The sequence below is a fragment of the Gekko japonicus genome, unplaced genomic scaffold, assembly GCF_001447785.1.
Source record: "Gekko japonicus isolate JY-2015 unplaced genomic scaffold, Gekko_japonicus_V1.1 scaffold59, whole genome shotgun sequence".
Lineage (NCBI taxonomy): Eukaryota > Metazoa > Chordata > Lepidosauria > Squamata > Gekkonidae > Gekko > Gekko japonicus.
The window spans coordinates 418147-441571 of NW_015169174.1; the positions used below are offsets into that span (position 1 = coordinate 418147).

Here is a 23425-nt window from a genome sequence, read left to right on the forward strand (position 1 = left end):
CACAGAGGGGGCACTTGGGGGGGAGGGAGAGTTTTGTGCACACATGGGGCGGTCCCCAGGTGTGCACAAAAATCTAAAAAGTTTTTAAAAAATCGGGGGGATACTTAAACCCCCCCAAAAGTGACAGAGCGTCCCCTGCGCATGCACAGGGAATGCTCTGTAGCCGGCCTTGCCGCCGCGGAACCGGGCAGGGAGGAGGATCAGCCTTGCCGCCGCTGCCTCGGAGCCGGGCGGGGGGGAAGACCGGCCTTGCCGCCGCCGCCTTGAAGCTGGGTGGGGGGGAGGACCGGCCTCGGCGCCGCCGCCTCGGAGCCGGGCGGGGGGAGGAGGACTGGCCTCGCCGCCGCCGCCGCCGCCTCGGGGAGATCGAGCGGGGGTGATGGATGAGACGGAGCTCTTCTCTCACCCCCCGCGAGTATCGCAGGTCCCCCTCTTGTGCTTATCTAATTCCCTTTTGAAGCCGTCCATGCTTGTAGCCGGCACCACTTCCTGTGGCAGTGAATTCCATGTGTTAATCACTCTTTGGGTGAAAAAGTACTTCCTTTTATCCGTTCTAACCCAACCGCTCAGCGGTTTCATGGAGTGCCCACGAGTTCTTGTATTGTGAGAAAGGGAGAAAAGTACCTTTCTCTTCCTGCTCAATCCTATGCATAATCTTATAAACCTCGATCATGTCACCCCTCAGTCGTCTTTTCTCCAAGCTAAAGAGCCCTAAGCGCCTTAACCGTTCCTCCTAGGGAAAGTGTTCCAACCCTTTTATCATTCGAGTTGCCCTTTTCTGCACTTTTTCCAAAGCTATAATATCCTTTTTAAGGTGTGGTGACCAGAACTGCACACAGTACTCCAAATGAGGTCGCACCATTGATTTATATAGGGGCATTATGATATTGGCTGATCTGCTTTCAATACCCTTCCTAATAATCCCCGGCATAGCATTGGCCTTCTTGGGACTTGATCCTCTCAAGCAAACATTAGGCTGGAGAAAAAAGGGGTGCGTGTGTGTGTGTGGATGCAGGAGGAAAAGACAGAACAGGGAGAGCAAAGTGCAGTGGAGGCCATCCCTTCATACCCAACCACCGCTGCGGCACTAGGGGACAGCAGTCTGGCAGGAAGCTGTTCCTCAGAGAAGCAGCCAAATTTGGCCATGATGTTCACAGCCAGTTACACTAATTGGTCTTTTGGCTGGCTGAGCCGCAGGCACATGTAATGCGCTTGCTTTCGTTCTCTGAGGAGACAGTAATTGCAGCGACCCTGGGCCTGGCTGAGTTTTGATGGACAGGAAACAGATCAGCTCTAACGAGGCTGGGGAGGAGTACCTCAGGCGGAGCACCCGATGAAGGAGAGAGAGGGTACTCGAATACTCATTTAATACTAGGGACAGTGCTCTTAACATAGTAGTGGGAGGGAGGACGGCAAGTAGGGCAGAAATACAACAGGTGGCTCACCTGTTGAATTTCTGCCTGTTATAGGAACAGGCACAGGGAAATAAATAGAAATAGAATGATAGCAGCCCTAGTAGAAATGAAAGGCCTATCAAAATCCAGTATCTAGCCCCTTTCAAGGGAATCCCTGATTTCCCCCCAAAACAAAACAGGTTCAGCATGTTAGGGCAAAAAAGAACTTCAAGATACCCTGCAGTCCACATGCTCCACATCTCAACAGGAACAATCTGACCCAATCCTACCCTTCAAGGTATTTGTATTAAAAAATTTAGATGCCCAGTGATGGGATCTCCTACTTGTCCTAATAACTAGAAACTCGTTTAGAACTAAATCTTTTCACCTCCTACAAAAACTCATCCCCTCATCCCCCTTAGTCCCAGGCTCAGTGCCCTTAGAATTATCGTCCAGCTCAAAGTAGTCTCTGATTTATTTGCAAACAGTTATCATGCTATTAATCTTCCCTCCGCTTTTTCTTTAACTATCTGGCCTGGGTTTTTTACCTTACCTCATAGGTCTTACATTCCAATCCAGTCATCTTCCTCACTTACTCTCCTCTGAACTTTCTCCAAATTGTCAGTGCCCTTATTAATGGGAGGAGACCCAAACTGGTCACAGTGCCCTAGCTTCAAGTCTGAGGGGCACCAGGCGGGGCTGAACAATCAAATTGTGCTTTAATGCACTTCTGCTAAGCAGCCAAAAATATATATTTGCCTCTTTGTAGCCATATTTCTGTATGTATGTAGAGGGTGATAAAACTGGAATCCATGTCCAGGAATGTAACTCAAGCATTAGCCAGTCTCCATCCAGCGTCAGAATTTTACATGGAGGAACCCTTCTAAGGAGTTTGGTCAGAATTTAGAGTTGCGAAAAAAGTGGGGGGGACTGTGACAATTTAGCGCTTAATGATATATTCATAAATCATAATATACAGTGACAAAAATTAACAATATATATAGTGAATGTAGACGGTGGTCTCCGGAATGGTGTGCCGTTTCGACAACGATCTTCTTCTGAACAAGGATGTGAACATAAACTGTCTTTTAACAATTCATTTCTCTTGGTGACGTACTGAAAATATCACTGCTGATTCACTTCATCATAAAGCTATGCTTACAGCTAGGTTCTTCAGTGGGCTATAGTTGCTGAATGCCTGACTTTTCAGAATCACCTTGTACAGGAAGCCATCAGTGTCAGAACTAGCCATCAGTTTTAATAATATGTCTCCTACTACCAGACACATTAAAATGGAATCTGCTGGAAATGTAGTCTAACAGTGTTAGATCTGAAGCTAGATCCAAACCTCATATCAGAACTGAATGCAGAGGTCTTTCACATGGAGGTTTTGCCACAGTTTGGGTGCCCAACTATAGTGGGTTTTCTCCAGACCTCATGTTATTGTTATGCATTTGTTGTTTTCTTGGTTTCATCATTACTCCTCTGTGCTTTCTTACAAGGATCAAAGCTGGTTTGAAAGAAAACACAGAGAAATGACAAGGAAACCACAGAAAGACAACAAATGGGCAATGATGTTGTGAGGAAGCTCAGAAAAAAGCCTCCACAGTTTAAGCAAAGAAACCATTAAAGGCATGGAGAGCCAGCATGGTGTGGTGGTTAAGAGCAGCAGACTCTAATCTGGAGAACCAGGTCTGATTTCCCACTCCTTCACATGAAGCCAGCTGGGTGTATCCTCCAGCCACCAGGTGAGCCTCCTGTTACCATACCTATCCAAGACCACCACCACCACCTGTTTTAGGAGAGGTAGCAATAGCATGACAACATTCAGCTGACAGCATGGTTGATCAGGTCTCCATGTAGTTAATGCCATTGTTTGGCAAATGGCCATGTAATCCCACCTCAGAAAAAGCATAGTTGCGGTTATCTTTGTGAAGCTTTTGATGCCGTTGAAAAATAGAAATGCTGGGTGTCCCCCTAGCTAGTTGATTAATCCTTGGCAAGGTGATCTAGCAGTAGGTAGGACTCCCCCCCCCCCGCAACACAAACACACTGTCGATAGGCAGTATTACCTCAATTCTCCCTTTCCAAGCAGTACCCCAAGGCCCCTCTCCTCATTTCCAGGCAGGCGTCATCCTGTCTCGCAATAACATCTCTCAGCAAAAAAGCAAACACAAAGACCCCACAGGGAAATCAATTTGCCCCTCCCAGCCAGTGTTCGGGTCTTGCTAGCTATCCCTTCCCGCAGCAAGGATTAACCCCTGCTCTTCCTCTAGCCAGTCACTGAAGAAGAGTGGTAACTTTCTTCCTTCTAGCACAGGATTAACTCTTTCCTCCTTGGCCTAAATGTGCTTGAGGGTGATGGTGAACAGCATCCTATGACCCATGAGGGTCAGCAAACCTTTCTCATCATTTCCTTTGGGAAGAACCATTTTGGGACCATGCAGGCTGGATATAGAATGTCTAGAGGTGGTACCTGCAGGATAACTGGGTGAGGGTTGTAAGGTAAACCATGAAAAAAGCAGAAGCATAGGCTGTGCTATACCTCCTGCACAAAAAGGGGAAGTCCCCTTGTTCCCATGCTTGGGCTGCACTGATGCTAAATAGGGTTATGAAGTCTTAGGGTCTGACCTGGGTTCCATTCTCCTTCTTGGGGTCTCCCACGAGGAGTAAAAACTGCAGATGAGGAGCCAGAAATGAGGGCCAGGCTATTTTCTGTTTAGCTGGATGAGAGCTTTTGCGGTTGTTAATTCTACTCCTAACCTTCAAGTTCCAGGCCTGGGCATGGCCAGACTCTCCCTTGCCACCTCTGCCAGGTGTTTCAAGGCTCCCTCTCGCCGTCTACTAGCAGCAGCCCTCATGCCCCAGGCTCCTCCCCCTGGCGACTCTCACACTAAATGAATGTAGGGTGCTCTTCCTCCAAACAGGTCATTCTCAGGGCTTTGTCTACATCCAGTTCTCTCAGCCTCTGTCTCTCTTCTCTGTTGGCATACAACACCCCCCCCAACACACATACACACACTTATCTGCCTGATGTGCATTGTGGGTGTGAGTGCCCCAGTCCCAGCAGCACTCGTGCTTCCTCCTCCAAGTTCTTTGCATGCACGTGTGCCTGCTCAGTATTATTAAAAAATGGCAGCTGGGGCCAAGCATTCAGTGCTGTAGTTGTGTGAGACAAAGGTCCGAGCCCAAGACAAAACATGGCCCGGTCACAATTCATTGCAGTACTGCCAAAAGTGGTGGAAACGTTTGTCTCCAAAGGAGCTGAGAAGCAGCCCTCTTTCCCCTTGGTTTTCACAGTGAGCTGTAGGAATAGTTAAAGGGCTCTTTGAGGGCTATGTGCGCATTCATCACTATACAGCAGTTTCCTGAAATCAGTGTGTGTTAGGGGGGGATCAAGGGCCTTTAAGGTGCACGCGTATGAAATGTGTTAACATGAGCTTGTGTGTGTGCCGAGCACAAAGCCAAGCCATATTCCCTGGCAGGACGGCCTGTTCCTGGATCTCTCCATTCGTCCCCACCCTTGGCCCAGGTTTACCAGGGCTTTTCTCTCTCTCTCCCACCAAAGAAGCATCTGGGAACGGTTACCTCTTGGCAGAGACCAAGAAGGACGAAGGGAAGGGGATGAGTAGCCTGTAGGAGGTGCTGTTGCACACATAGAGCTTTCGGTGTACACAAAAAGAACCGCACAGCACCTCACACACAAATTCTTGCCTAGGAATTCCCAGTGCCGTTAGTCATTCACAAAGAGGCAGGGTAGAATGAAAGGGGTAGAATAATAGGGATCACTATTCATCAGTTTGGTGGGTTCGCAGGCTTCCCGCCAGGCAGATTTCTTTTCAAGACAAAAGAAGGGGGGGGGGGAGCCCTGTAAAACCAAAACCTTTCCCTCTTTGTTATAAGAATCATCAGTCTTCCAAAAATCGTCTGAAAATGCGGATTCATGTGCACATCTTTCCACCTTCACACCATTACAGATTCCCACATGCAGAGTCTCACCTTGTGACACTTCTCCATGGCCTGCCATTCTCCCTTTCCTCCCCCCCCCCCCCCCACAAAAAAAACAACTGAGCAGATTCCTCAGTACATTCATCACAAGCCAGTGATTTTCTGTCAGGACCAGAGGCTGCTGGGCTTATCTAGTTCCTACCTGTGATAACTGGGGGGCCTAAAGCCACCTCCCCTCACCCTAGTGGGCTTGATAACGCCATGCCTTTATCTTATCTGAACTCCAGTGGCAGCCACAGATTAATGAGACGGGGGGGGGGGTTCCCCCCTCCGGTACTGCTGGCAATGACAAGGCTGGGTCTACTCAGAGTATATGTCCACACAAAAGTTAAGCATGGAATGAAAGATGTGCATGGAGGAATGGTACATGATAGCATGCAGGTGATGGAACATGCAGATATTCAGCAACAGTGACATTTGCTAAGTGGCTTCATGAATAAATCCACTTCATTGATTCTTCAAAAAGAACGCCACAAATATTGTTCAGTGATAAAGGAGAGTTGTATAAGCCTTCGAGTGTTATCTGGAATATTGAGTGGTGTAGTATCTGCATACCCAGGAAGGGCTGGGTCCAGAAACACCTGCTTTCTTTGTTCATAATTCCTGATCCAGTGGGGAGGACCTGAATGTTGTGTCAAAGCTGCTTTCTTTTAAAGTGAGAATTTCTGCCTGGTCTCCAGTAACTGAAAGACACTCTTTCTTGCTCTTCCATGAGATTAGTGGCTGTTCTGCAGAGCTCCCAATCACTTAGACAATAAAAGGTGATAATCCTGGGGATTAATTTAAAATAGTGTGTTGGATGCCACCAAATTGTCTATTTTTAACAATTATAAAAAATGAAAGGTGTTTAGTTTAGTTTTATTATTATGGTCTTAAGACCAGCATACAGTATAATAAATGAAAGGTATACTTCCATTCCGTACACAGAAGAGAGTCTGTTTCAAATTTGTATATTTCAGTGATGAGACAGTACTGCAGTTCTGTGAATGGATTTGCTGGATTCTGTTTTATCACTAGCTGTGCTTTGTTTTCCATGGTAATTCTATGTTGCCGTGTTTGCTGCTTAACTCCTCTCACGAAAGCTATGGAGATTGAACATTATTGTTATGATATCGATTGAGGAAGCGTAAATAACCTAAAGGGAACAATATCAACACTTTCATTAGGCCCAACTAAAAAGTCACAGCAAGGTGAGAAGCTTTCAGGTTCATCCCACCAGAACGAAGCTTTGCTGAATTTTTCAAGTCCCCTGAGTCAGTTTCAGGACCGAGCAGTGCCTTGAAACTCATAATGTGAGCATGGATGCAGTTCTCTTCCCATAGCTGGTGCGCCACCGCCTTTCCCAGTTATCCAGCACCCCCTCCCCACAGGGCAAAGATCGGAGCAAGAAGCAATGACTAATTAGTCCTCAAGAGTTGCCGTTACCACCACCCACCACCCCATTTCCCAGCAGCCAGTCATCACAAGGGCTGGGTCACTGATAGCTGGAGAAAAATCACTTTCTAATGGATCTGAGGAGGGGTGCCCCATTCAGCCAAGCCTGTTTCCAAGGAGGCAAAGGCATGTAGGTTTTTCTGTAGCCTCCAAGAGCATTGGGCCTGGTCAGTGACAGTCTCTTCTCCCTCATGAGTGCATCTGTGTCTTCCCAGTGGAGGAGCATTTTGGTTTCTCTTAACTCTCCATTCCAGTGATTGGGTGATGCTATATTTAAACACAGCAGCTTCAAAGAACAATTGTATTAGAAGGAGGTCTCAGAACTGAAATCCATTAAGAAATTTGGTTGCAGATGTATTCATCTGTAGCAGCAACAATAGGAATGGGTTGTGGTTGGTGAATTGCTTACTGTAGCATGAGATTTTGAAGGCAGAGATGTTTCTGTATGTGCATTAAGTGACTAGCCAGAGTCCAATGCAAACCCCTAAATTTCAGTAGACTTATTTAAGCATACTAAACCTCCTTGGCTTTAATTGTGGCCACCATTTTTCAGGGTTTGAAAAGAGGTTGGGGATCATTCTTGCCATATAAAATGTAAGCGCTGTCCCTTTCGACTGTGTACTATAGGAATTAATGTTTAGTGTTCCTGTAATTGACATGTGTTTTATGATGGCTGCTTTCTTTTCCTGGCCCCTGTTCCTGTGCATTTAAACACCAGATTGATAGACAGGTGCCAGTGCTTATCTCTGTTCTGTAAATCTTCAGCTGCTGATTAACTGGAAGATGAAACAGAAACTTCACTAGGTCCAGAACACCAGTCATTGCAGTCATTGTCTTGGGCATATTAGACCAGTTCTATGAGATCTCCAGTAGTAAAATTGCCCCAGTGACCCATCAACAGTTCTAGTCCACCAGTTACATTTATGTCTGCATGTAAGATCCCACACACTGATTTAAATAGATTCACTGGTTGTAAGCATATGGAAGAAATTTTAAAAGGACATGTTTGGAGCCAGAAATGCCCTAGGGCAGATGCACTGCAGTCATGGTATCCTCAAAATCCTTAGCTGTACATGTTAAGGAGGCTTCTCTGTGGATGTGGAAGTCACTAAAGATCATAAGTCGAATGGCCCTCATCACTGTCCCTGAGACCACCTCTGTCTGCTTAGTCAGGAAGTATGTTGGGCAGTGGGGCAGTCAGGACAACAGCAGAATCCTTGATCTCTCCTGAGTACCCTACAGCAAGTATAAACTGTTTGCATAAAATGTACCTTGGATGGGGCACATTGTCCTCAACATGCACTGTTCACACTTGGACAGTTTCCAGTAAACCAATACTCAGTTTCATACCACCAGTTTGAAATCACCGATAGGATGGATATTGTCAGATTCTGAGGCCTTCGCTCTGTTCCAATTCTCACTCTTCTTGCCATGTTGTGACCCCAACCCCCACTGATTATTAAGTTCCAAGCATCTTCATTGGTATCCATCATGGCCCTTTCAATTTCCTGTTCCCAATTCTCAGGCTCTGCTTGCCAGCTAAAATCATCTCCTCTTGCCCAAGGGGTCCATCTGACTGCTCAATAGCCCCCAGGCTGAAGAGGCTGCTTCCTTCGCCTATAAAGCAAACCTGAAATCTTAATCAGTTCTACCCTGATCTTTCCAGACTGAGCACCAGAATCCTCCTGGTGCCATTCCCTCCACGGCCTGCATATTGGGCTCCAGCCTTTTCTAGACCCTTAGGTCTAGGCTGGGGCAGATTATCTCAAGCAGAATCTCAGTGCTCCCAGCCAACTTTACCAACTTTGCTCCAAAAACCCAATGGAGCTTTAAAAAGATCCAGATATTAACCAGCTGCTCTCATCTTTCTGCACTGAGCAATTTTTATATCTACTTCAAGGTCCCCTCATCAGGAAACCAGAATGCAATCGTGCTATGAGCTGAAACATTCACCCAAGGAGCTCAGATTGTAACAACTTTGCCTCTGCAAGCTCGAAGCTCTCTTTCTGACATTTGTCCAACTCAAGCAATATTTGCGAAAAGAACTGTTGCCTCCCCACCATTCATTTGTAATCTGTGCGTCATAAATCAAGAATCCATACACAATTGTTTCAATATTTAACTAGCGAGTTAGACATTCACTGCACATCACAGAGCCCACTGAATGCAGTTGACAGGTTTTGCAAATGTGTTTCACCCCGGCCACAGACATTTTGACACCTGAAGCCTCCCTGCCCCCAAATTAAAATCAAGTACATATGCTGCACTGGAATGGAGCTCATAGTAATGGCACCTCAGAGATGGAGCCTGTGCCGTTTCCTTGCCTTCTTTACTGAAATCTGCAGTCCAGATCTGTGATCCAAAGCTATCCATGGCATGTCTGCATGGATGTACCTGCTGCATGCATATGTGCCTGTTTGTGCGTACATGCACTTATATGCGTGTGCATGCAAGGGATGGAGGAAAGCTAGTAAGAGTAAGACGGTATTGGGGCAAATAAGCAGAAAGCAGAAAGAAAAAACAGAAAGGGAGGAGGGGAAGGAGGAATGAGAAGGCTGGAGGAACGGCCCAGAGTGGGAGGTGGGGACAACCTCATGGCTGGCTCCCAAGTCAGCCATGGGAGGGGGGAGTGTGCCTGGTGAAGATTGGCTGCTGTCTCTCCCTGAGGGGCTGCTCTAGAAGGGGTGGTGCTAAACAGCCCAGAGCAGAGACTTTGGCTTAATCTAGCTGCAGCTTTCTTCATCCCTCCAATAGGGACAGTTATTAATGCATAGCCTAGGGGAGAACAGATCTGCTTTCATAGGAACAGACAGACTGGTTCTGAGAGGCAGGTGTTGGCTACTTGGCTTGGATAGGGTCCAGGCATTGCCCATGCGACTGGGCTCCCATCGGCATCCAGTGGCAACCTAGTCTCACGTGCCTTCTGGTGAAGAATTAAGGGGAGTGTCTGTGAGCCATGATGTCACTCTGCCAGTGGAATGCCCTGGGCACAGTGCTGCTAATTCTGATGCTGGACTGGGCACTGACCACAAGTCAGGAGTATGACTACTACAGCTGGCAGTCGGACAACTTCCAGCATGGACGCTTCTATACCAAGCAGCCACAGTGTGTGGACATCCCAGCTGACCTGCAGCTCTGCCACAATGTGGGCTACAAGCGCATGCGCCTACCTAACCTGCTAGATCATGAGTCTATGCCTGAGGTCAAGCAGCAAGCCAGCAGCTGGGTGCCCTTGCTGGCCAAGCGGTGCCATTCAGACACACAAGTGTTCCTGTGTTCTCTCTTTGCACCTGTCTGCCTGGACCGGCCCATCTATCCATGCCGCTCTCTTTGTGAAGTAGTGCGTGACTCGTGTGCACCTGTTATGGAATCCTATGGCTTCCCCTGGCCTGACATGCTCAGCTGCAACAAATTCCCCTTTGACAACGACCTGTGCATCACTGTACAGTTTGGAAACAGCCAGGCTACTCAACCACCAGGTAACTGCATGGGAAGGGAGGGGGAAAGCCTGAGTTAAAGACTGTCCCCTAGGTAATACCATTCCTATAGCCGTCGGTAACCTACACTTATCCTTCCCACTACACTTTGGTTCCTACAGCCAGAATCTTGCACATCTTTCAGACTAGGCTGTCTTTCCCCCTCTTGGCTTTACTGGCATTGAAAAATGCAGAAATGCTTTCCAGGCTATCCAGGACATAGTTCAGACTTTTTAATAGCATGAAGGATGGTGTGAGGATAGGCGAAACAAGATGGGGGAGGAGGTCAGGCCTGGAGGTTTAATTCCATGTTTGCTGCTTATCTGAGCCCATTCCTGATATGGAAGCAGCAAGTAGCTTCCCATCGCTGCTGAGATAGCACTAGGCCATTTGTATTGAGATTTACAGCGAGGCATTGTATTCAAGACCTCAAGAAGTTCCATTGTCCAAGCCTCATCATAGTTTCCCACATTTCATTGTAATGGAATTGTACATTACAACTATCTGTCCAGCCTGATAGTGTGATTTATTCTTTCTGGAGACTTGTAAGCTGCTGCACTATTTTAGGAGCAAGCTGTTTGAAAAATTCCCTTTTCCTGTCTCCATAAAGAGGTCCATCCCTTAGGCTTTACATAGCACTGGCGACCTGTATCAATAGAACTGTTGCTCTGAGAATTTCTCCAGTACCTGCTCCTCTGCAAGCATCGTCTTCTCCCCCACCACCGCCAAGGTCCCAGTGCAAGCTCAATGAATCAGGCATCCAGCCCTCAGGACCTCTGAGGCAGGTTCTAGCCTCCAAACAGAAACCCCGACTAAAAAATCAGTTTGGGGAGTTGGAGACAGGCTACTGAATTTTAAAAAATAAGTGCAGGCAGCCTGTATTAAACAGACTCTTATCGTTTATGTCGCAGTTCTTTAAAGTCATTAACAGCATTTTGGCATATCAACCAGTAGGAGGCAGTGTTCAACCTACCAGAGTAGTAAAGGACATTCAAAGAGATGCCAGGCACACTGGGGAAGTTTGAAACAGAAGCCAGAACTCCTGAACTTCAGTACGTCTTCTATAGTGATAATGAATCAGTACACTCAGTGAATTGGGGTCTGTCATTACTTCTCATTATAGTCTCTGGGGATCTTGTTAGGGGCATAGTGGGAGAAATCCCTCCAATTTTCTTAAGCTGGGCACCATTTTCCATGCAAGCTTCTCTTAAATTGAACCCCTTAATAATGTCAGCTGAGATGATTTATTAATTTGCTTCCCAAACAGTAGGAAATTTGGGACAGCCTTTGCAGGATCCATTTTCTTAGAACAATGAGCACCTGAGATTTGTATGTGTAAATCTGCTCATTTAGGAAATTACTGGCAGCACAGATACCACCAGTAAACGTAGGCCTTGGAACTGAGAGTCTAGCAAGCTTTAAAGTCACTATCAATTTTCACCCAGCCTCCATTTTCAGTGTCACACAATCAGTTCATAAATTGCCCTCAGTATGATTTCTAGGAAAGCCCCAGCACCTCAGGCCTCAAAGTACAGAACAGGTTTGGTGGAGGAGGGGACATCTGTCAAAGGAATATGAGGTACCGAAGAGGCAGAAGAGCTTGAGGCAGGTGGATTATTCCCCATCAACTGAAAACTTGGTGGGTCCTTGCAGAGGACCCTCACTAATTCACTCTGCATGATGACTGCAATCCCTTTGATGTATTGTCCTTGGGAACAGCTGACATTTATTCTAATTGCATTTCTTTGACCTTATGTTTAAGAGGGGGTCTTCACTATTGCCAAGGTTGGATCAGTGACCCAACCCATTTCCCCTCCAGTAACCAGCTGCATGCACATAACCCCAAGGATAGGGTTTCTACGTGCTCACTGGTGGAGTAGACGGCTTGGGGGGGGGGGGGTAGGTGTTATAAGGTAAGGTGCCAACAAGGGCGTTTAAAAGGTTAAAGAATAGATATCCTCCTGCAACAGTCAACATCCACTTCGTACCCCAGAACCATCTTTGATCCAAACCTGCAGTGACAAACTAATTTATAATTTCTTACAGGACACACAAATCCTTTTCCTTCTCCCTCTCTCTAGGATAACAAAAGGTGAAGAGTGGGTCAGAATACTTCTGCCTTTAAAATTGTTATATTAGAGGGAATTTAAGCAGGGTCCACTTGACATACAGGTATGAGAGAAGCTAGACCTGCTGAAATGTCCTTTTCTAAACCATTATAGATGCAGGAACTCCATCTTATTTTGTACCTGCCTCCCATCCTGGATTTCCTTCTTTATTTTTCTCCTACTCACCTTTTCTCTCCATCTCCTCCAAAGAAAAATGTGGTGATACCTCCGTTGCAATCCACTTTGAATCATGATGTGTACCTAGCTGAGTCTCCATCTGAAGCTCTAAAGCTTCCTGAGGACCACTTAATCAACCAAGATGACGAATCTGCCCTTGTATTAGATTCTGTTTGTCCAGGTCCTTCACTGGCAGGTTTGCTTTCAAACCAGAGAGAAGCACATCTTAATATTCAGCTTAACTCTCCCTTTACCATAGGTTAAGGTTTCCCTTGCTTGAATGCCAGTCAAATCCGAGTCTAGGGGGCGGTGCTCATCTCAGTTTCCAAGCCGAAGAGCCAGCACTGTCCAAATACATCACCTTTTTTAACCAAGGAAAATTAAATAGAAATTTATTTAACTGGTGCAAGGATAAAGAACTGTGTAAAATGAAACACTGATGTGGCTGAAGCATAGATATTGATCTGTTAATTGTAGATGGCAGTGCCATGGTCAAATCATTTTGCCCTGAAGGCTTGGCTGAGGGTCCCAGCCCCCTCTTGTCTGGGCGACGAGCATATTTTTGCTTGCCCACAGAGACTAATGGACCCAATTGGGTTCCAGGATGCTCTGCAGGATCTGATACTCCCCTCACACCCGAATCATTAGATGAGCTGATAGAGGACTGGAATACATGTCTTTGAAGTCATCAATGAAATCACCCCCTGATGTCCTCTACACTCCCGACCTAAGTTAGCTCCATGGTACACTATGGAGCTTAGAGGGACGAAACAGAAGCTTAGAAGACTAGAGCGAGTGGAGATGGTCTCATGATGAACCTTCAAGAGCATCTTATAGGATGGTTATGGAAACCTATGAGGTGGTGGTGAAGGCTGCTAAGAGATAATTCTATGCAGCCTCTATCACATCCACTAGCTCTCACCAAGCACAATTGTTTAGGAAAATTAGATCTTTAATTTCTCTTACAGAGATCCAAAACAGATAGTAATTTGACCATAAGCTGTGAGGCATTTGCAAGCTTTTTTTGTGGATAAAGTCTTGTTGCTCCTCCACGACTCGCCGGCAAACTTTGATACGGTATGTGAACTAGAAGCCCCTTGGCCATCTATGGATCCAGTATCTGACAAGTTCAACTGACTTTTGGAGGCCAATGTTGACAGGATTCTTGGTGCTGCCAAGCCAACCACTTGCCTCTTAGACACGTGTCCTTCATGGCTGGTGCAAGCTGGCAGTGAGGGTATACAGGGCCCTGTGATGGACATTATCAATCCCTCAGTTCAGTGGTCTATGCAGTGGGATTAAGAGAGGCAGTGGTAACACCACTCTTGAAAAAGCCATCACTGGATCCTTCCGATCCATCCAATTACTGCCCAGTTTCAAACCTTTTGTTTATGGGCAAGGTAATCGAGAGAGCGGCAGTGGGGCAGCTCCAGAGTTTCCTGGAGGAGACATCAGCACTAGATCCATTCGAATCCAGTTTCCACCCTAGTCATGGGATGGAGACTCTGCTTGTCACCCTCATGGATGATCTCCGCAGGCAGTAGGATCAAGGCAGGCCAGTGCTGCTGTTATTGCTTAACTTGACAGCAGTGTTTGACACAGTCGATCAAGATCTGCTGGCTCACTGCCTTGCCAATGTTGGAAAATGTGGGAAAGCCCTGAAGTGAGTTGTTTCCTTTCTCCATGGTCAGGGACAGAGGGTGGCACTAGGAGAGAGGGTTTCACCCTGATACCTATGGTATGTGGGGTCCCTTAGGGGGCTATCCTCTCTCCAATGTTATTAAACATCTACATGTGCCCTGCTGCCCAGCTGGTGCGGAGTTTCAGGCTAGGGTGCCATCAGTATGCTCATGGCACCCAGCTGTATTTGCTGATGGAGAGCAGGCCCCAAGTAAATTGGCCGAGGGCTTGGAGGTTGTGGTTGGATGGTTGAAGCGAAGCCAGTTGGAACTGAATCCTTTGAAGACAGAGGTTCTCTGGCAGGGTGGGGGGAGATTCAGGACTTGGGTGCCAACTTCCAGCTCTTGACCATGTGCCACTAACACTGGCGTAGATGGTCAGGAGCCTTGATGTGTTCCTGGATGCCTCCTTATCAATGGAGGCCCAGGTCACAAATGTTGTCAGACTGGTGTTTTTTCAACTACGTCAAGTCAGGCAACTGGCCCCTTCCTGTCTCACTCTGACCTAGCCACTGTAATCCATGCAATGGTCACCTCTAGGCTAGACTACTGTAACTCACTGTATGTGGGCCTACCCTTGAAAATGACCCAGAGGTTACAACTGGTCTAGAATGCAGTGGCTCAGGAACAGCGCACATTCAACCTGTACTTTGCCAGCTGCACTGGTTCCAGATTGAGTACGGAGTCAAATTCAAGGCTCTGGTTTTGACCTTTAAGGTCCTTAACGGTCAGGGACCAATGTACCTTCAGGACTGCCTCTCCTGGTATGTCCCATGGAGAGTGTTGTGCTCAGGCGATAAAAATCTGCTGGAGGTCCATGGCCCAAAGAGTGTCCGGCTGTCCTCAACCAGAACCAGGGCTTTCTCTGTCCTGGCTCCAACCTGATGGAGCTCTCTGCTGACTGACATTCAGGCCCTGCGGGATCTATTACAATTCTGCAGGGCCTGGAATGCAGAGATGTTCCGCCAGGCATATGGCTGAGGACAGCAACAGTATGGTTAGTTAGTTGTAGATTTTCCAGGCTGTATGGCCGTGGTTAGTCCTCCTCTCTTCCCTCCCTCCCCTGCTGATCGGGGTAATGAAACCTGTAAATTGTGGCACCTTAGGATACAGGACCTTGTTATTGTGCAGCTCTTAATTTTAACAGTTTAAATTATTATATTATCTGTTTTTGTTGTACACTGCCTTGAGCCTGCCTTGCAGGGAGGGCGGTATAAAAATCTAATAAATAAATCAGTTTCAAGAGAAATAAATATGTTTCATGGAAGATAACGCAAAGCCCTTACCATAACGATTACTGGCATCCTTTTCTGAATGAGCCAATTTCCCAGCCCTTCCATTCTGTTCAGAGTACTTCAGGAGACATGACTTGTCACTGGCCCTTCATGATGATGCAGACAAACTGGGGCTGGGAATAATCATTATCACTGCAACTGAATATAAAAGGGCCAGGAAAATGAATGAGCTTCCTTAAAGGGACATAGGAAGGGAAAGCTAAAAAGTATCCCAGTCATCTGGTGGGCACTCACTTGCTGTTCTTTCAACTGACAGTGTCCAAGATCTGCACCCAATGTGAGATGGAGCACAAAGCAGACGGCATAATGGAGCAGATGTGTTCCAGTGATTTTGGTGAGTTCATCTGAAACCACAAGGAGTTTCTCCAACTGGGTCATCTGAGACTGGCGCTCCACTGAACCACTCATGAGAATACAACCATCAGTACAACTTACTGGGTTTCCAAGACCAGCACTCATCGCATTCACAGCCATGCAAGGAGTGATCAGTCTGATAATTAGATTAATCACCCCAGACAAAGTGGGAGGCAATGATAGCAGGGGATTTGAACCCCTTTGCTCAAACACATCACTTTTTAGGTACCAGTTTCCCTCCCCCCCCCCATGCATCTGGAACAGCAAAAGGATGGACAAGGCTTCCTTCAGTGCACAAATGGGCACTGCAGGAGAATCAAACCCAGTTAAATAACAGCAGCACTCTCTCTTCCTGCCTTCTCTCCATTACAAACAGCACTTGACCAGGATAGCAAGGTGCTCAGTGAAATATCCCATATTCTAGTCTCTCGCGATCAGACATAGCTCTCCCCCTTGTGTGATTCATGAGTCTGAGGGCCAGCCACACAGCATAATTCCCCCACACATGATCTGCCCCAAGTCCTCCATAGAACCCACAACATGAAGAAACCTAAAATGCAAATAAGATAGCCCATGGATGCAACTGCAGCAGTTCCTGCAGTTGCAATTGTCATATAAAGTATTACTGTGAACAAGAAAATTACTTCTGGCTTCGATCATGGGCCATCTAACTCATGCTTTTTCATACAATTTCTGTGGCCTGAGAACAGATCTGACCATGATTGGCTCCTGCCCTTCGTTTTCTAGGACAAGCAGAAACCTGAATGTACACTGTCTGACACTTTCTCCAATGAGTCCGTGATGGACCTTTTATTCTCTAAAACATAACACAGCAGTCATTCAATTGGGCCACAAAAGGTCAAGCCATGAATCCACATATGAGATTAAATGAATAGAGAACGAGGAGGGGGAATTAATCACATTGCCATCCAGAAAGAGAAGGAGCAGCTATAGTACTATCTATTTATTTCTCAAGCATGGGCAGATATGTGGCTAAATCCACAGATTGGGCCCATACTGAGAGAAAACATTTTCGCCAAACTTGGGGGATCTTCAAGATTTGCAGGAAAATCTGAAATTGTTTAAAAAATTCCAGGTGGGGTTTAAATCTCCCCAAACAAAATCATTGAGGGCATATGAGCAGACAACACACCTCTCTCTGTCGCCATAGACTCAGTGATGAGTTGGGGACAGGAGCCACAGTGGGCCAGCGAGGGAGGCCAGGAGCCATGTTGGTTTTGCTGGTGGCAGTTGTGAAGGTGGAAGGGGTGTGGGAGCCACAGAGAGCCTCGTAGCAGAGGCGCTGAGCTCACTGCCACCAATGCTGGGAGGATTGGGGGGCAGGAGCTTCTCTGAGCTCACCAAGATCAGTGTCACTGGAGGGGTGCTGGGGGTGCAGGAGTGTTGTGGGCCTGGCAGTAGAGGCAGGGACAGCAGAGTCTTGGTGATGGGGGGGGCGGGAGCACTGGGCTCCCCGGCATTAATTCTGGTTGGGGGGGGGGCAGGGGCCTGGGGGTGGTGGCCAGGAGCCACAGAAGGCTCACCGATGATTGCTGTGACCTGGGGGGGGACCCATGATACTCATGGGGGGATCCTTCCCCCACTTAGTTTTATTTTACTTTAAATGTAATTTAAAGCTGGAACAGTGATGGGCTGCTGGCAGTGACAGTGGAGGGGAGTTAAAGCTAAAGGGGATGGGATCCCCCTCCCTATGAGTATCCTGGGTCCTCACTTGTCAAGATATATAATTCTCAACATGGCCAAATCTATGGATACTTAAACCTGGAAACTGGAACCGTTAACAGACAAGACAGATCTCTACAAACCTAAAAATGCCCCAGGTGCATAGAAGAAAATGAAATCTTAAAATACACACACACTTTGGGGGGTTAAAAATCACCCAAAATAATAGAAGCAGCACTTGTAGCTTTAAGAAATGAATGCCCCCAGTGGCCATTGCTAAGTAACCAACCACACAATATGGCCAGCCTTCAAACTTGGTTTTGGCAGCAAAGGCAGGGGATATGGCCTTTTCCAGGGCTGTTTTGGCACCTTGTCACGCACCTTGTGTGACTCACCCAGGACCAGCCACTTGCTACTGTTCAACAGCAGCCACCCCATGAAAGCCAGTGTGGTAGAGTGGTTACAGTTTCAGACAAGGATTTGGGAGGCCCAGGTTCGAGTCCTTACTGTGCCACAGAAGCTCATAGGATGACCTTGGGCCAGTCACACATTCTCAGCCTAACACACCTCACAGGGCTGTTGTAAGGATAAAACAGAGGAGAGGATAATGGTGTAAACTGCTCTCAGTCCCCATTATGGAATAATTGGGGTATAATTGAAATAAATCCATAATAAATATAGATTGGGGGGAAGCAAATAAAGTTGGGGGGCGGGGAAGAGATAAAAGGAAGCAGGGAATGGTGAAGATACTGGGATTTCCAGGAGGAAGAAAAGTGGAAATACTGTGGTGAGGGGGATATGGATAAAAGTAAGGTTTCCCCTTCACAAGTCTTCACAGGATCCCTGGTGGTTAGCACTGCATAGCGGCTGGAACTGAGCAGTTTTCCAGGAAGAAGCTGCCAGGGAGGGAAGGCTGAAGACAGGGGGCAGATTAGTTAGTTTGGCTGGTGGGTCCGAAGGAAGCAGAAAAAGGGGAGAGACTATGAGGACTTTCAGGGACAGGAAAGAGAAAATAGTGCATGAAGGGGAAATGAGATACCCCCTCAAGTCCTCCTTGTACTGACCAAATTCTTTCTCCTTTCTTATACCCATTCCCTGCATTTACAAAGCCATATCATTTAACCCATTATCCTTTTCCCCCGCACAGTGGTGAAGATGCGTATCAAGGAGATCAAGAAAGAGAATGGGGAGAGGCGTTTGGTGGCTGCTCAAAAGAAGAAAAAGCTACTTAAAGTAGGGCCACTGAAGCGCAAGGACACCAAGAAGCTGGTGCTACATATGAAGAATGCAGGCGCTTGCCCCTGCCCCCAGCTTGATGACCTCAGCGGCAGCTTCCTGGTGATGGGTCGGAAGGTGGGTGGGAGACTGCTGGTCTTGGCCATTTACCGCTGGGAGAAGAAGAACAAAGAGATGAAGTTTGCTGTCAAATTCATGTTCTCCTACCCCTGTTCCATGCATTACCCCTTCTTCTATGGGGCAGAACCCCACTGAATTGTCACTCATTCTGAGAGCCTTGCTCATTCTTGCTCACACTACATACCCTTTCCTTCTTCTATGGGCAGACCCCACATCAGACCCATCCAATCTATACGCCCATGCCTGAAAGGATTCTTTCCTCTGTAGCACAAACTTCACAAAGCTCCAGATCTTCATGAGAGCTCTGTCCATCTTGATGCTCCTTAACACTAGAAAACTTGCAGAATTATCCTCCATCCTAAACACCTGGCAACTAAGAGCAGGTGTAACAACTCTTCAATCCCAGTTATCCTCTAATAGTGGCTGAACTGCCCAGGATTTTAGCAGAAACACAATGGCTGCAAACTTATATTGCCAACTCCAGTTTTCTATTGTTAATTGCTATGACTGAACAGATCAAGATGGGTAGCTGTGTGAGTCTGTAACAGTAGAAAAGAGCAAGAGTCCAGTAGCACCTTAAAGATTAACAAAATTTGTGGCAGGGTATGAGCTTTCGTGAGTCACTGCTTACTTCTTCAGGTATCTGAAGAAGTGAGCAATGACTCACAAAAGCTCATAAGACTGTGCAGTCTAAGATCAAGGAATGTCACAAGCAGGATTATCTATGCTTTGACCATTCCAGTTATTAACTTGTATAGTTCTTTGAAGCCTTGCATAAAAAGGTCTGCTTGCTCTAAAAAGATTTCAGTCAGGACCAGCTGTGCTACTGGAACAATCATGTCCAACTAGAATGTCATTGAAGTGACAATCCCTGATTTTGGCCTCTCTGACCCCAGGCTGAGCAAAATTTCAAGAAGCTTGACAGCCTTGCCATACTTATATAGTGGTATTGAGATGAATGTAATATGCTTTAACTAAAGATGCCCTTTAGCTATGACATGATAATCTATTACCCTATTCACCCCCCACTGTCTTCTTCATTGCTTTGAATTATGGAAACATAACTCAGGCAGAGGTTTTTTTGGACCCTTAAACACTGTAGGCAATTTCAAGTGAGTAGCAAGGCTATATAGCATGAAAGTGATCTGCTCCCAGAGCACTAATGTAAATGCTGTTCCCAAGGCATGGTGCCTTGCAAGCCAATGGAGTTCAAGTGATCTATAGATTTAATTCTTCATGGCTGTTTTAATGGAGGGGAACCCTCCCCATATAAGCTGTCCTAGATGAGGAACACCCCTGAAAGTGGGGCCCGATCAGTTCCTGTCTCCTCTGTCCTCCACACTCACCTGTTTACAGCTTGTAGAAATACCATGACTCTACAAAGCGCTATTACAAACTGTTACTAGAGAGGCAAGTCTATATTGTACGCATTCCAGTGAGGATGCCAAACCAGCAACTGGGTGGTTGTGTCCACCAGCCAGACCACCAACTGAGCCCAGCTGATGGCAAACACAGGGTGGATGTTGTCTCCCTGGGGCCCCTCTGGCTGGCGTATTCCCAACCTCCTGAGTTCTGGAATCAGCTGGCAAGGCAATCTGGGGATGAATATTTATAGCAGCAGCATGCCAGTTTGGGATAGGAGGGGGGAGTTGTCTAACACAACGCAGACTGTGGAGACTGAGCCCAGCCTCCTTTCCAGCCAAAATCTGTTGAGGGCAAGAGGCTCAGTGCAGACAGTGCCTTAAAGAAACCTCTCAGTCAGTCTGGGAATCCCAGACCTTCAGACTTTCTTGATGAACTGCTTTGCAGTATGTTACACACAGTACAGTGTGGTGGGGTTCGTGGTCAGTGGTTGCGGCTGCCTCTCAAGACTATCCTCTGTCAACTAGCAAGGCTCCATTCCTGCAGGCTCCCTTTGCTCACTGTAGGGCACATTTATCACAAGGGGGAGGATGGTAACTCAAGCAGGCTGACCAAAAATAGGAGGGGGGGTGATGGCAAATGGAACCCTCAAAGTGACTGCCCAGGAGAGTAATCCCTTGGGAGTGAGCTGCCCAAAGGCTATCAAAAGCTTATCAAGTCCTGCTGTTCCTGAAGATTTCAAATCAAAACATGACTTGGTTTTCACTCTACAAGATTAAAAGAAAAAATTCTATCTAGCACCTGCTCAAAGCTCCTCTTTTTTCTTTTACATTCCACATAAACAGGCGGAAGAATCTTTAATTTCTGGGGATGACCTTTTAATGCTATCCTCAGAGGCTCATTTGTGCTAAATCTGCCCCCAAGCACTGAATTTAAGGTTTCACCCAGGCAGTCATCTATTGCTCACTCCCAAGAATCAGGCCAACTAAAAGCACTGCCACTATATGCATGAGAACGACGATATATGTACAAGAATCAAGAGTGTGAGAGACACAAGATCTTTTGCATTCTTGCCTGCAAATATACATGGGGGGCTGTGAGGACTCATGGGGGAGAGGACATCTATGCCCATCAGCCCCATTTTCTCTTCCTCTTGTTCACCTTACACTCCCATAATCGCTTGCTTGCTTCCCCTATCACTACTTTCTCCCCCCTCCCAACCTCTTGCCAAAGCCACCCAGGGTTTAAAGACACCCCCCCTCCCAAACAACATGTAAATCTACACAACAGGGTTCATGTTTTGAGTCACACTCCGGGGTCATTGTTCAGAATTAGATGTGTTGACTGAGGGGTCCTTGGTGCAGCAACACTAATTTGGGCAGCATGCCAGCAGTTCCCGGTGACATCTATGAGAGGAATAGATGATAATGTCCCTATACTAAAAACAATTCTGGTAGAATTCCACCCCCCTCACACACACACTCCAACACCTTTAATAGCAGAGTGCTCAAGAAGGGAATAGCTCACAATTCCCAGTTTGTGCAGGTGGATTTCAAGCAGCTTCCATTTGGCCATGCCATAGGGGAGGTGAAAACAGCTGTTTATTTTTTTCAAGAGCAGAAAAATGGGGGGAATATTGCACCCCTAGCTCACCATACACATATATTCAGCCCTAGATTTCCTAAGAGTGTACCAATATGATGCATTCTTTAAGCAGCTCCAAACACCTCCCACTTCCAACAACATCCACTATAACATAGTTCAAACTTCAAATACAAATTGGATTAAACAGTAGTTCAAATGACTAGCATGCAAAACGTATGTCCCAGTTACGTTGTGCTGTGTCCCGCTGTCCCCCCCCACCCCACCCAAGCATATATTCCATAATTTCAAGCTTGGTGCAAACATCTTTTCTTAGAGCTGCTTAAGGAATGCTGTATATAATCAAACCTATTCCTTGCAAAACTATTTCAAAAGAATTCCAGGCACCTTTCCCCCTTTTGAAAGCTACAAGCATCAGATGTACGCCATCTAGAGGCCAGAGCCACACTCAACAGCACGGCAGGTTGCTGCATTTATTCAGGGTCAGAAATATGCTGAAGGCTTAATCTGCCATGTGAGTATAGTCAAAAAACTAGAAGAAATCCACACCAGGGAGCCTGTGTGGTGCAGTGGTGTGTCAGACCAGGATCTGGGAGACCCAGGCTCAAATCCCCACTCTGCCATGGAAGCTTGGTGGGTGACCTTGGGCCAATCATTCTTGCAACCCAACCTACCTCACAGGGATGTTGTTGTGATAACATGGAGGGGGGGGGGATGATGTTATAAGCTGCTTTGGGTCCCCATCAGGGAGAAAACCAGGGTATAAGTATCTTAAGTGAATAGAAGCTACCTACCAGCTGAAACTCAAGTTCCTCACTTCATTGTAATACCCCGCTCTGCATTTCCCCCCATTCATGACAGCAGAGGCTCTGCTGCTATTAGCTTTCCCAAAATATCCCTGTAGCTCTTGAGCCTGCTGCACCTTCTCCTCACATCTGTGATCAGACTGCAATAAATGAAATAAAAGCTTTATGTTCTCCCAGCAGAGTTTGGCAAGATTTGGGAAACACCACTTCATGGCAATATATATGAGACCGCATATTGATCCTCCCCAGTGCAGTCTTATGATGTGCTCCATTCACTTACAAAAATTGCCATCTCGCACAGTTTAAAATGTCACCCTGTGCCAACGATGCAGGAAATTATGAGATTATTATGTGCAAATGGTGGAATAATGTACAAATTGTAGTGGGTCTGTAAATAAAGTAGCAGACGCCACTGCAATCCTCTTGCAGTCAGCTCCTGCACAGGGCTGATTAGCATCCCATAAGCTTTAATGAGATTACTTTTGATATTGATTGAACATTGCTGCTATTTTTGTCTTGAGCCAGCTAGGGAGCAGAAGTCGCACCCACTCACTGCTATGCTGCTCAGCTCCTGGATGCAGCAAGGCAAAGGCCTTTCCTACCAATGGATGGGATTCAGATTCCCAACTGACCTGTGGTCAATTCTCATAGACTGGACCCAGGGCAAATGTGCAGACAATGAACCATAGCA

At 46.7% G+C, this 23425-nt stretch overlaps 1 protein-coding gene across 1 annotated transcript; it reads left to right on the forward strand.

Annotated features, from left to right (window-relative positions):
- Positions 1-9792: 9792 nt before the first annotated feature.
- On the forward strand, positions 9793-19533 carry SFRP5 (secreted frizzled-related protein 5). Its single transcript, XM_015415928.1, has 3 exons — positions 9793-10315; positions 15828-15905; positions 18756-19533. Exons 1-3 carry the CDS (start codon positions 9793-9795, stop codon positions 19097-19099), a joined length of 945 nt encoding a protein of 314 aa, XP_015271414.1. The 3' UTR covers positions 19100-19533.
- Positions 19534-23425: the final 3892 nt, after the last annotated feature.